Genomic DNA, 13,806 nt, shown 5'->3' with positions numbered 1-13,806 from the left:
TTAAAGAGACTCCGCTTTTAAGGAAAAACATGAAGCTGGGCAGAAAGCAGGTCGATGAAATTTGGATTTTACCATGAGAGGAACCGGCATGGATCTGCTCTGGAGGATCCTTGCAGCCTTCAGCTTCGACTGCTTCAAAGATTCAGCGTCGTCAAGGTGAGCGGTGATTGATCAGCCTGAATTTCATCAGGTTTACAGGACACAGCCTCAAATCCACAGAATGCCGCACTCGCTGTTCGTGTTTCGGGGTTTTATGACGTGCTTTTGCAACACAGCCCGATGTTTGAGTCGAATCTGTCCGCTTATTCAATCTGAATTTCAGCACTCTGTCTAATCCTTAATCGTGTACTACTCCCCACACAGGGTCACTGGTGCACAATGTTTTCTCGTAGAGGGCGTTTTAAAATCAGGCTGTGATGATAAATCACATCAGAGTGGGGTTTTTATATACCGTCCTTCACAGTTGTTATGACAACAGGTTTCCAGAATCGCTCCAGCTTTGCCTCCTGAAAGCCAGTTCATGTTACACAACTCGGAAATCCTGCCAGCGACATTTCAAATGAAACCCTGTTTTTCTGCTTGCATTTCCACACTCTGCAGTGAGAAGAAGTCCTAATCTGAGAACCTGAGGTTAACAGGTAGCTGTCCACTCAGGCTGGGAATGAGGCTCAGACGTATCAGCACACACTGAAGTTCTTGCACAATCCTCTTAACTCCACCCTAACTGTGACCAAGTCTTGTTTTACCAGTTATTGGTTTTTTCCAAGGAACAAATGTGTGCACAGCAACACCATCTGTGTTCAGCGTGCACCAGAAAAACCTGATCCCATCACACCTGCCGTGTCCTGTTTTCATGGCTTTGACTAGTAATAGTTGTCACCCCCAGACTGTCTTGGTTTAAATAAACCAGCAGCCAAAATATCTACTTATTTGTCCTGTTTTTGTTTTGCCAAGTCCCAAAGAAATTAGGTTTGTCATCAAAGCACCATTTACTTATATCTACAGCTCTTATCTTTCATAAAAACTTGATTGGTTGTCGTGTTTGTTATTTTAACATGAATCCTTCTATTAAGATGGTCAACGAGATGATGTTGTGTGTGAGGCCACAGCTGGGACGCTTGGAATCAAAGGAAAACAACCTGGCTTTACATTATATATATTTCATTAAAATGTTTTTTTGTCGTAGTTTTTCAGTATTTCTGGTATGTGTAGTCTAATATATATGCTTGTTTTATTTGGTTTGTTCTGTATAAGAGATGGATTCATTGCAAATTTGGAAAAAAAATTCTGAGTTGGAGATTTTTACTAGTAAAGAGCCATTGAAGAACCATGAAAATGACACATTGCTTTGTGAATTTACATGCATTTATTGTATTAGGGTTGCATTGTATTTAATGATTTATTATTTCTATAAAATGAATTAACATGACTCAGAAACCAGCGCAATCCTGAGTCACTTCTTCAAATGTTTCATTCTACCCTGCAAACAAAGCTAATATTAGAAATGGGAATCATAAAACGGGAACATTTTTTGCATTTATGATGGAAATCTCTTTATTTATCTCAAGAAAAACACATAATTAGACAGGCTCCATTTGAGAAGCTGGAACCAGCAAATATTAGTTCTTTGGCTTGAAAAAGTACAGAATTTAAGCCACTTTGTTGTTGAGTATAATAGTATCAAATATAATAGATGGGATGTCCTCCCCCAGGAGAATCAAAGCTTACTTTTCTTAATTTAAAACAAATTTTGTAACTTTATTTTTTTACCAGTACATGGGGGAATTGTTGTGCAAAGAAAAGCACCAAATCAAGCACCAGTTAGGAAACCTCCATATTTGGGGAATTTCTAAGTAAGGTCTTTGCAGCCTTTGTGTTTTTTATTCTGAGGGGACAAACGTGGGGTCTAAATCTCATCCCTCTGAAATCTACACCTGCGATTTAAACAATCATATTTTATTTTGAACAGCTTGATGCAATGTGTAGTTTTCAGGCTGTCTTCACGTCCTGTTCCCTCTCCCTCTCAGGTCTCCCACTAAGTTGAGCTCCAGCCAAGCCGGCAGCCTGGAGAGCAGCTCCCTGACCAGCTCCCTGTCGCTGGGCCCCGACCTGCCGCACTGCCAGTGTTGCATCTCCTACGAGGCCCGCCTCAAGCGCCTCTCCTGCGGGCATCTTTACTGCGATCCCTGCTGCGATCAGATCGTCAACCTGGCCTTCGAGGACATCGAGGGTCTGTCGGACTACCCCTGCCCCATGTGCAAGTCCATCCGGCAGCTGGGAGGCCTGGGTCCATCTTCCTCCGGGTACTTCAATGGACCCTACAGCATCCTGCAGGAGCAATACACAGCGAAGGAGCACGGCAGCCAGTGGGGGTAAACGTGAAGCCGCTTCACGGGGGTGATGCCGACTCTCTGGACTTCTTAAGCTGTGACCTGATTGACTTTTAAATTCACTGCCATGAAAGCCACCTGTTGACTTTGGAGTCGTGGTCATCCTACTTTATTTCATCTTGCTCTGTTGTTTGTGCTAATCAGGTGAAACGTCTGAGAATGCATGACATTAACATGCATAGATTTAAGTGCCCAAATGCATCTCCATAGACTTCACGACATCATGGAGAGGTTTCCTATCCTATCAGGTTTTCTACTGAGCTCTGAAAAACAGAAATAACCCAAACCCGAGATGAACACAAGCGAACCGGAGTAGATATTTTGTATATTTAACATTTCCTGTCAGAAGACGCTGTTACTCTGAACATTTCCTGTGAAAGTACTGATCATTTTGCACATGATTCTCAAGCCGTTTCACACTGACTGTATGTTTGATGCAGCTGGGTTTGAAATCTCGACTTCACTGTACAGTGCCGTGCTACTTTTAGGTGTTCCAGATCATATTGTAAATATTTATTTTGTTAAAAAATAAAAAGGTTGTGTGAACAGTGTACGAGCACGCCGTGTCATTACAATCAGAGCTGGTAACACTTCTCTTTTTATTTATCAGGGATCAAAACATGCGAGTACAAAAAAAGAAAAATATGTACATCTGGCAAATGTAAGTACCAAAAACATGAAATGATACAAAGACACAGCAGCAGGTGTGAGCTGAAGATCAAATTAGATCTTCCATGCAACGGGACAACGATGACTTTTTTTCCCCTTTTTCCGCAGAAGACCAGCAAATCCATTGGCATCACACCTGGAAAGCTCTGAAACTGTAGCTGAAGTCAATGCCTTAATATTGACATAATGAATATTTACAGCAATTGAATAATTCATAGTGCTATCAAGTGAGGTACCTTTTGACATGAGAGAAGGCCGGTATCAGACGGACATCTGACAACTGTTATCCTGCGTTTAAAAAGAAAGAATAATGATAATGGATACTTTAAACATCCCTTTTAGCAATGGTGCAAATTCATTCATCCGTGGGAATGACGCCAGTGCATCTACTCGACACCCACATCATGCAAACTGTTTGGATTTAAAGGTGCAGGACCAAATACTTCCCTCTGTGCTTTTCAGACAAATCCTTGACCTAAATGCTGACTGCATACTAATACGGCAGCAGGCAGGACGTGAGGAGATCAAATAGAAGGTAAACACAGGAGGAACGGAGCCTCCCTTTACTTCAAACACTGCTACCTTCTCAAGGTACAGAAGTCCAAAAGAGCACAATTATGTTTGGTTTTTTTCACCACCATAAAAATGATGGAAACATTTTCAAATAATACCAACTTTGGTTGAAAATAATCACACGTATCCACATGTCCATTAGCGATCAATACAAACACATATCATACTAAAGCCCTGAAATGATCTTCATCATGCAGGAACTGCAGAAACATCCAGAAAACTCCAGGCTGACATAACACCATAAACTGAATATAGGCCTCTCGCTGCTCCCGAGCAGCGTGCATGTGAGCGGAGAGATATGAGAGCACAGCGGTACCAAAATAGCGCTCATGCCCTAAATTCAACTGGTCGCAGCGCCTGGAGTTAGAAAATGACGGTTTTTGGAAATTATTATTTTCCAAACAATAATTTAATCTTCTATTTGACGTTGACAAACAGCAACAAAGAAAAAATCATTAAGAGTTACCAACTTAAAAAAAAAAAAAAAAGTCTTCTGGAGGCATGGAGCCTTAAGGGCACACAGGTCAGAGGTTAAATCCATTGAAACGCTCAAGTGTGTCCATTCTAGATCACGTCCTGAAAAGTGCCTGTAGGACCCATCGCTTAACACATTTATCTCCACTCCGCCCTGTCAGTGCAACCCCCCCGTGGATAAGAAGGTAAAAATAGAAACGACAAGCTTTCTGTCTCTTTCTTAAAGGGTGACATCAGGAAGTTTACAAAGAAATAGTCTCGGCGACGGTTTCTGCATACTGTGAGGTGTACTTCCAGCATTCAGCACCTTCAGGCATGACTTTTTTTCTTTGCAATTTAATTAAAGGAATATTTATTCAAATATACAAAAGACTTGTCACATTATTTGATACAGTACACGTGATAAGTAGCAGAGGAAAGAGCTCTTGCACTGATCATTTCATACAGCTTCAGTTCAATGTGGTCCGTCACAATGTCTCTGTTTCTAATCGCCTTATGGACACGTTATTACACGTCTGCTCCTCTCAGTTCGTGGCACCACTGAGGGACATGTCTGTGTCATTTGGTTAGAGTACCCGGTCACGGGGTGGAAAACGGTCAGATCTCAGGAAGCTAGCGAGGGTCCGTTACTCTTAGGCAGCTTGGCGTTACTGGACGCCGAGTAGTATCGCTGGTCAGGATGTGCATCAATCACAGACGAGTGCCCAAACAGGAATGTGTGCTTGCTGCTGCCACCCGTGTCTTTGTGAGCAGGCCTGGATTGTGGAGCAGAGGCGGCGGGAGCGCCCCTGGAGGTGTGTTGGTTGGCCGAGGTAGGGAGGGGTGCTGCTCTGAGAGCGCCTGCGCTCTGAGGCCTCGACGCCGGGAAGAGGAAGGTGCCGTTGTTGGTGTTCTGGTTCAGGTTGGTGTCGGCTCTCCGGGGCTCGGCTGTCACGGCGGGCGGGGTAGGATCCGTGCTGGTGGAGACTTGTTCTAGCTTGTCTTTGAGCTGCTGCACCTCCTGCGCTAGCCTCTCCACAGGGTGGAGGTGGTTGGCAGAGAGGGGGTGAGAGAACGCCTGAGAATAGAAAGCAGAAGAAAGTTTTACTTACGGGACTGCTCAGCAACTTTAATCCAACCTCATCTCAATCTGAAGGTTTCTCATCCTGCATTTTTCTGGGACCAAAACTACAAACTAAAAAGCATGAAAGCAATGATAAGGTATTAAAAACTGCTTTTTAAAAGTGACCTTCATTGTTGCTTTCCATTAATGACACTAACTTGTCCAGAGGAAACTCTTACTGAAAAGATGAGTGGAGAAAATATTTATGTATCAGTATTTCAAGCTGCAGTTGTAAGACATCAGAACATTGTGACCACATCATAGTGCTGTGAAAAAGTAGTCGTCCCCTTTCTAACATCTTATTTTTTGCATATTTGTCATACAGTTTCAGATCAAAACCCCATTTAAAATCATGACATAACCGATTAATCACATTTCTTTGGAAAGCTGAGTTCAGTTTTACAACCTAAAGAAACAACATCAGTGCAGAAAAAAAGTCCCTGATATCTGTCAGTCTGGAAAGGGTCAAAAAGCCATTTCTAAGGCTTTGGGACTCCATTGAATCCCGTTGTCATACACAAATAGAAAACTTGGAACAGTGGTGAACCTTCCCATGAGTAACCAGCCTACCATAAGTACACCAAGAGCGCATTCAAACTCATCCACGAGGACACAGAAGAACCCAGAATGAAATCTAAAAAACTGTAGGCCTCACTTGCCTCAGTTAAAGTCAGAGGTTATGATTCAACAATAAGAGAGAGACTGGGTGAAAATGGCCTCCAGGGGAGGGTTCAAGGAGAAAACCACCGCTGTCCAAAAAACCTCAAAAAAAGGCTAAAAAACATGTTGATGAAGGACATTGTCCAGGTATCAGTTCATGCTCTGAAGCACAAAAGTACTCGGGTTGTGCAGCAGGACAATGATCCAAAACACACCAGCAAGTCTAATCTGAATGGAAAAAAATAAATAAAATGAAGGTTTTGAAGTGGCCTTGTTAAAGTCAGGACATAAATGTGACTGAGATAGTTCGTAAACAGGATGTTCGTGCTGAAAAACCCTCCAATGTGGCTGAAACAATTCTGCAAAGAAGACTGAGCCACCGTTGATCCACAGCGAAAAGACTCGCTGTCAGTTTTTAGAAACACTTGATTGTAGTTGTTGCTGTTAAGGTTTGTTCAACCAGTTAAGTTTAGGGGGCAACTACTTTTTTCCACACAGGCCCAGTAGGTTTGAAAAACCTCATTTTTTACAATCATCATTTAAAAAGTGCATTTTGTATTTACTCCGTTTATCTTTGTGTGACTTTGCGTATCTTTGTTCGATGAACTGAAACATATAAATGTGACAAATATGCAAAAACAAGAAATTGGGACGGTATGTATGAACACACTACTAGTAGGAGTGAAAACATACCAGCATTAGCAGCTGGTTCCAAATAAAATCCAGAATAAACTTGTTCAACATCTGCATCCTACTGTAGGAAAAACCTGCCACAGAGCTGCTACCTGCTGTTGTACAATAACTATGCTGCTAAACTGGGAGGAGCGGAGTGTTGCCTGTTCTTCCTGTCCAGCGAGGTCAGGGTCCAGGCCTCAGGACAAAGGTGTGTCCAGCGCAAAGGCCTCTAAAGATGCCGCAAAGTTTCGAGTGACGGATGCGTTGTTGGTTTTGTATGTTTTTGTCACAAAAACACGTAAAGTATATCAGCAGTACTTTGCATTGAATATGCAGTCTATGGTGAGGGAACGCTTCAAGGTAAGACCTCATGAGCCCTAAAGCCTAGGAACGAATGCTTCCCCCTACCTATAGATACTGACCCAGTTAGAGTGGTTTTCTAGTCAGTCTGAATTTTGTAGTAAGTGTTTTTTTAATTATCCTGAAGTGTGTGTTCTTCAGATAAAAACAGTCCTTGGGTGCTTTGAAAGGCGCTATTTTTTTAAATAAAATGCATTATCATTATTATTATTATTAAAAAACACAGAGACTAACAGGTGTTTGTTTAATACGTGAACTATGCAGACCACAAACACTGAGTAATGCCTGAATGAATCCATGCTTCTAACAAAAGAAAGAAGAGGAACTCGTGTTCCTGAAGGGAACATTCAGCAGTGTGTGAAACAAAACTGTCTCTGAAACCTGAAATGGTTTTTCAGCAGCCTGACAGAATTTCTCCACAGTGCTTTTAAAATAGCTGCAGGCACCCACCCACCCACACGGTGCTCAACTATTCTTAACATCACCATGGGGACGCTGATAGACGCGCTGATGTACAGACATCACAAAGGCTGAACCATGTCCATATTTGGAGTTGCTCATAACTGCTCTGACTAATCTTCGCATCAAAGAGGACGTCATCTACTGAAGGAGCGGAATGGAAGTGAGAGGATGTAACACGGGACACAGGAGTGCAGCGCTCGCGACGGGGGCTTCAGGAAGGTTCACGGGTACCCACGTCCGGGTTTACACACTTAACTTTGATACAGTATAATAATTATACAGAGGACTGAAACTACTGGCATCAAAAAGTTATGCATATATGCCCTAAAATATGCCAAGATTTCAATAATAATAATAGTACAGTAATAGAAAATAAATCATATAATTATATAAATATTTAAATAATAAAATTAGGAGTTATAAAAAAGATGGTAAGATCATTTTATTTTATTTTATTTTTTTAATTTCCTTTTACCATTATTAACTTTCATTTAATATTTATGTGTGTATTTATATTTGTATTTGGTTTACATTATTTATTTTTGTTTGACAAATTTACTCCTATTCTTTCTGTTTTTTTCCAAAATTTCTGCTTCATTATGCAAATGAGCGAGGCTGTCATGGAGTAAGCTTTTCACCTACTGGTTGACTGAGCTGGTAATTTATTTCATTTAGTTATTTCATTTTATAAATCAGTTATTTTTGTGTATACGTAGATTACAACTTTTTAAATGTCACCAGCGCTTGAAAAGAAAAACAACAGCCACACCTGACTGGCTGCATTTATTCAGCTGATCACCTTCAGATGTGTTCCAGTTGTTTTGAGTTTGGCATCAATGAACAAACAAGTGCAAAGTTTACCTCATGAGATCATTTGAATGAACGCTCATCAACTGCATGAAGCATAAATAAATAAATAAATAAATAAATATACAAGCAAGATGCAAACAATGTAAAAAATAATAAAATAATTTATTAAAGTAAAAATGACTAAAAGGTAAAAATAACAGAAACAATATATTATTTAAAAAATAAATAGACTGTAAATAAAGAAAATGGATAAGTCAATGCATAAACATATAGAAACAGAATTAATGATTTATTTATTAATTCCAATAATCATTTTATATTTATATTTTGTAAGATATTAACATGTAATTGAGTCACTCTGAGATGAATTTAAAATTTGGCAGTTTCAGTCCTCCATATTTGAACTAGAATAGTGCAGCTCAAACTGAGTGTTTTATACATTTTCTTTCCTAAACTGACCTTTTAGTTTATATTTACATTATTAATAATATTCTGTTTAATATAGCTGGAAACTTTAAGTGTTAAGCAGAAGACATCATCACATTCAGGACTCTTTGTGGTCTTCATTCGAATGCACAGAGAAACTGCATATGAAGCTTCACTAACAATACCCGCTCATTCTTAATGAATAATTTCTATATGCCTGCATCAGACTGTTGACATACCTGCGCATGGAGCGCCCCGCGCAGGTAGCACTCCCTCCACAGGCCCATGCAGGGGCCCATAAGAAGGGGCAGTAAGGGCTCATAGGGGTCAAGTGGTCCTTGAGGTCCAGACGTAGATGTGAGGGCCTGGGGAAACTCAACTAGAGCCCAAGCTTTCAGCAGTCTCTCCAGGCCAGGCACATTCTCAGAGGACAGCGCCCTCCGGTGGCTCTTTTTGTAAACACCTGAACTGCTGCTGCTGCTGTTGCGCCACGGAAGCAGGTTAGTTGGACAGGAGAAGGTGCCCCGCGAGAGCAGAAACACTGAGCCCGGGACGGCGTCGGTCAGCTGGTGGGCAGATGTCAGAGGTCAGAATCAGGCAAACTGTAACACACCTACAACAGTAATTGTACATTGGAACTGAAAACATTTGGCGGTTTAACTTCCAGTCGCAAGACATTTTCTCTGGGAGCCTGCAGGTTCTACTTTTCCTGGTTAATTCCACTGATTTGCATTTATCTAGATAAAAGTAAAATAATACATCTGTAAACTGAGAAGATAGTTTAAAGGCCATTATGGACAATCAAGACAAGTGAGTTTGAAGTGGCTGCATCTTTAACGAGTACCATAAGCAGGAGCAGTGGTATGACGCAAACATCCAAGTTCTTAAGATATCAGTCTACTAAAAATATGCATGCGAAAACCTCTGCAACAGCTCTTCTTGCACCCTCACACTGGTGGTCTGCTCTTCTTCTCTTCTGCCCTGAAGTTAAACTTGTGTGTTTACAAATTGCTGCTTAGGTAGAATCCAATCTGAAGTCTTAAGTGTCGCTGTCCAACCAAAAGCAAAAATATCCCACACCCATTTCTGCTGATATACTTTAACACAGACTAGACTCTAAACACGGCCACTAGGGGGACGTGTTGCACCATGCAGTAGACGAGCCAGCCTCACCCTGTGTTTGTCGGGGTTGGTGTTGAGGTTGCCGTTGAGCAGCGGTTGGAGCGGAGGAGTCGGGGGCACGGGCTGCGTGAAACGGCTTTGTCTCGGCTTGCTGTACTGCAGGGACCAGTCCCACACCGGGGGCAGTGGAGGGTCAGACGGATCTGTGGAAGAATCTGGATGCAGCACATCTCTCCAGCCGTTGACGGGCGTGTAGCACTGCCCGAGATTCTGAGTATAGCGGAGGTAGGAGGTGTCATTTATTATGAAAATGTCTGTTTTCTGCAGTCTACATCTTCCTACTCATCATCATCATCATTACAATCATCTGGAGAATCAGAGTCAGCATTTGCTGTTCTAACTAATGAGGAGCAACTGCATGTTAATCAATTACTTCACCACTATTTGAACTAATCATTATATAGGGGGGCGTTCAGTACCTGGGAGCGTTTGCATCTCTCTCGCTGGCAGTTTGACAGGAAGGTGGAGAAGAGTGGCAGGTGGACGCTGTCATGCAGTGCCAACAGGAAGTCTTCTGTCAGCTGGAAGCGAGAGGGATACTGGGACCACAGCTGCCAAACGCAGTCCAGGAAGAGCAGGAAGACTGGAGCCTTGAAGGAAAGATCAAGTGAGAGAGCATAGTAAATAAAGTTAGAGCACAAACAGGAAGAGATGAATGAATGATGGAAGTGAGAGACAGAAGGTGAAGGAGGAGGAAACAGAAGCAAAATAAGGGTGAGGGTGGGACTAGGGTTAGAAACCAAGAGCTTTGGAAACTTGTGGCTGTGTTTGTTAGGAGGAAAAATAAATGGGTTCAAAAATGGCCGCTCACCTCCTCCTTGTCGTTGTCACGGTGGTAGTTAATGCGGCTGTAGAAGCGGTGCGCGCCCATCACCCACTCCTTCTGCACCAGACCCTGGAAACCATACATTGTCCGACAGTGGGGGTCACACATCACCTGCACCAGGCTGGAGACCACGCAACTCATGTCCCGGTCCTCCACCTCTGTGACGTCAGAACAGGAAGAGCACATGCTGAATGCCGCGCCTTCTATTCGAGTAGCTCACTCAGTCACTGAGCAACAGCAAAAACCAAACAATCCAGCAAGTGATTCATCAATTCTGCTCTTAATGCTCAACTCAGAGTGCAGGAAAACGTTAGCAGACCCAAACTGAGCATGGCTCTGTCGTCCTTTCAGCCTAGCTGGTAGAGAAAGTGAAAGATCAGCAGCAAGCAGTAAACATCCTCAGCTGAAAACGGCCATTGTCTGAGCAATGTAGTGTTACACTGAGCGTGCAACAGGAAGCCAGACCAGATGGTCAGAAATCCGCCAAATGTCTGTAAAATGAGTCAAAATGAAATCTAAAGGTAAGGTAAGGTAAGGTAAGGTAAGGTAAGGTAACTTTATTTATACCTAAAGGCAAGGTAAATTTGCTTTACAGAAAAATGACAGCATTTGACATCCCTTTAAAAAAGGAATATTACAAATGATCATCTTCTGACATGCCCCTTTGTTTGATTTGTTTACTTCACGTTCATGCACAGCGTGGCCACAGGCCAACAAAAGTTTAACGTCAGTGGGAGACTAAACAATGAGAACGTCAGGAGTCAGAACAACAACAACACAATCATCCAGTGATTTTCCATCCCACTCAAAGTGGGCCTTTTAGGCAGTTAATGTGCAAGTAAACATGACTGGTCTGGATAAAGTATGCGAGACTGGTCTGTGTTACCTTATTTGACAGAAATAGTTTAGATTTCATGTTTTTCTAAGCATCTGATAAACAAAAACATCTGTTACATTTAAGTAAATAATAACCCTACAACTGCTTTGCTGGGCACTGAAAATTCCTCTGTGGAAGAAAACCATGTCATCTGTTGGCCAGAGCCTGTCTCTGTGAAGCAGAGTCCCAGTCAGGCACGCTGAGGTCACCCTCGCAGCATGCTTGGGTTTACCCGGCCTGCCTAGTAGCGTTTCCTCGTCACCTGAAACGCCTCGCTGCTGAGCGGTGATCAGTTGACAGCTCGGGTCCAAACAAACAAAAGTCAGCACGTTCCTCTTTGCAACACAGCCTAGCCTAGACGCAACACAGAGACGCACCCCCTCTGCACCTCCTGCCACATAAAGCAACATTAGCCCAGCATCCATCCAGGAGCTTGGTGTGCAGAGGTCTTCTTTCCCACCACAGCAGGGCCCGATTGCACATGCCTGTAAGATTGATCGATCCACGCACACTAAAGACAATGAGTCTTTCAGCTTATTTAACAGAATGTCCTTCAGCTGCAAGCCAAACCATGATTGTGTAACAGTGGAAGGGGGAACGGCATTATCCTTGGTGGGGTGACCAAAACCTCAAACGTTTCTTTACGCAGGGAAAACCTTGCAGAGTCATCTGGCACATGAATAGAACAAAGTGTCAATAACACCGCATCACACCTATAAATAGCCTTAATGGATCCATGTGCCAACAACAGAAGTTTAAACCAAAAAAGAGATTCAAAAGTCCACCAAAATACGACGTCAGACACAGAATATTTTCCTTGAACTCATTAATTAAACGCTATAATTAACTTAGAAGGCCAATTGTTTTTCTGCTGTCTGACCTCATGTGAAACAACAGTTGCAAGCAGGTGTAACTGTGTCCTTAAAAGCATGTTGCATGGGGGCTTATTGACAGTGTGCATGTAGGCTCAGCGGAGTGTGATTGTCCGTGGTATATGTCTACTCCAAGGTAAGCCCTAATGTGGCATTAATGAGAGGGAAGTGCTGTGAATAATGAATGAACTGAATAATATGAGACGGGCTCTGGAGTCACGTGACTCACCTTGAAGTGCCACAGTCAGGTGACCACCACGAAGCAAGCAGGCTACCTCTGAAGCCTTCCTCAAACAGGACCTGGAGGCAGAGGCAGGTTCGTGACATGCACCAGAATCGGCACATAAGAAATACAGTTACAATACCTAACAAACACAATTTGCATATTGTATATTAGTGTTAGCTATAAAGTTATAAACATAAAATTCAATTTTTAAATGCTGTTAAATGAGGCTTGCAAACTTTCATGGCTTCGATTTGTCTGCAAAATGTTCGTTTTTACAGGACCCTGAACGCAGTTTTTGAATTCTTTAGCCAGCAAACTGTCAAAAAGGCTTCGTTTTGTTAGACTTGTGTCTTCTGTTAGGGATGATATGCACTGCCAGTCTGGCCAATCAGAGCCGTTACCTTGTGTAGTCTAGCCAGTGGGTGCTTTCCAGGGTAGATAACCATTTGTCATCAGGCACCGACATAGATGTGGAGATATCTACAAGTCAAAACAGAAAAAGAGCACCAGATCATATTCAGGCAGCATCATAAATACAAATGCATGAAAGAAGAAATCAATTTCTGCAGTTTGGAGACTGAAGCTTTAAATACCTTTAAAATATTATGTATTCTCATCAATGTCTCACGAATGGTAAATGGCCTGTATTTATATAGCGCTTTACTAGTCCCTAAGGACCCCAAAGCGCTTTACATATCCAGTCATCCACCCATTCACACACTGATGATGGCAGCTACATTGTAGCCACAGCCACCCTGGGGCGCACTGACAGAGGCGAGGCTGCCGGACACTGGCGCCACCGGGCCCTCTGACCACCACCAGTAGGCAACGGGTGAAGTGTCTTGCCCAAGGACACAACGACCGAGACTGTCCAAGCCGGGGCTTGAACCAGCAACCTTCCGATTACAAGGCAAACTCCCAACTCTTGAGCCACGATCGAATGTCTCATTTGTTGAAAATCAGTAAATGTGGCACCTACTGGGTGTTTTAATACTGCTGTGTGGTTATTACTGCCAAAGCCACGATCAACGTATTAGACAGAATAACAATTTTCTCCCTAAAAGTGTAAAACGCACATAAATGCAAATGAACGGCCGGCTAAGACGATCCTCAGTTCAGACTAATTTTCTAATCTAGTTGTGGTGAAGATGTACCAGAGTTTTCATTTCTACAGAATAATCCTCTGGACTGTGAAACACTCGCACACAACGAGACAAAACAC

At 42.5% G+C, this 13,806-nt stretch overlaps 1 protein-coding gene across 1 annotated transcript in view; it reads right to left on the bottom strand.

The window, feature by feature from the left end:
* Positions 1 to 4,441: 4,441 nt before the first annotated feature.
* mtmr11 (myotubularin related protein 11) overlaps positions 4,442 to 13,806 on the bottom strand; it is a 37,269-nt gene continuing 27,904 nt past the window's right edge. The window contains exons 11-17 of the mRNA XM_026183995.1: positions 12,986 to 13,064; positions 12,588 to 12,658; positions 10,595 to 10,767; positions 10,203 to 10,373; positions 9,775 to 9,993; positions 8,841 to 9,167; positions 4,442 to 5,163 (exon numbers count right to left, since the gene is read on the bottom strand). Coding sequence (XP_026039780.1) covers positions 4,711 to 5,163; positions 8,841 to 9,167; positions 9,775 to 9,993; positions 10,203 to 10,373; positions 10,595 to 10,767; positions 12,588 to 12,658; positions 12,986 to 13,064 — 1,493 coding nt within the window. The 3' untranslated portion in view covers positions 4,442 to 4,710. The remainder of the gene's footprint in view (positions 5,164 to 8,840; positions 9,168 to 9,774; positions 9,994 to 10,202; positions 10,374 to 10,594; positions 10,768 to 12,587; positions 12,659 to 12,985; positions 13,065 to 13,806) is intronic.

This window comes from Astatotilapia calliptera, chromosome 11 (genome assembly GCF_900246225.1).
Source record: "Astatotilapia calliptera chromosome 11, fAstCal1.2, whole genome shotgun sequence".
Taxonomy (NCBI): Eukaryota; Metazoa; Chordata; class Actinopteri; order Cichliformes; family Cichlidae; genus Astatotilapia; species Astatotilapia calliptera.
Note: the sequence above shows the minus strand (reverse complement) of the source record. Positions and strands in the feature narration are given on the sequence as shown.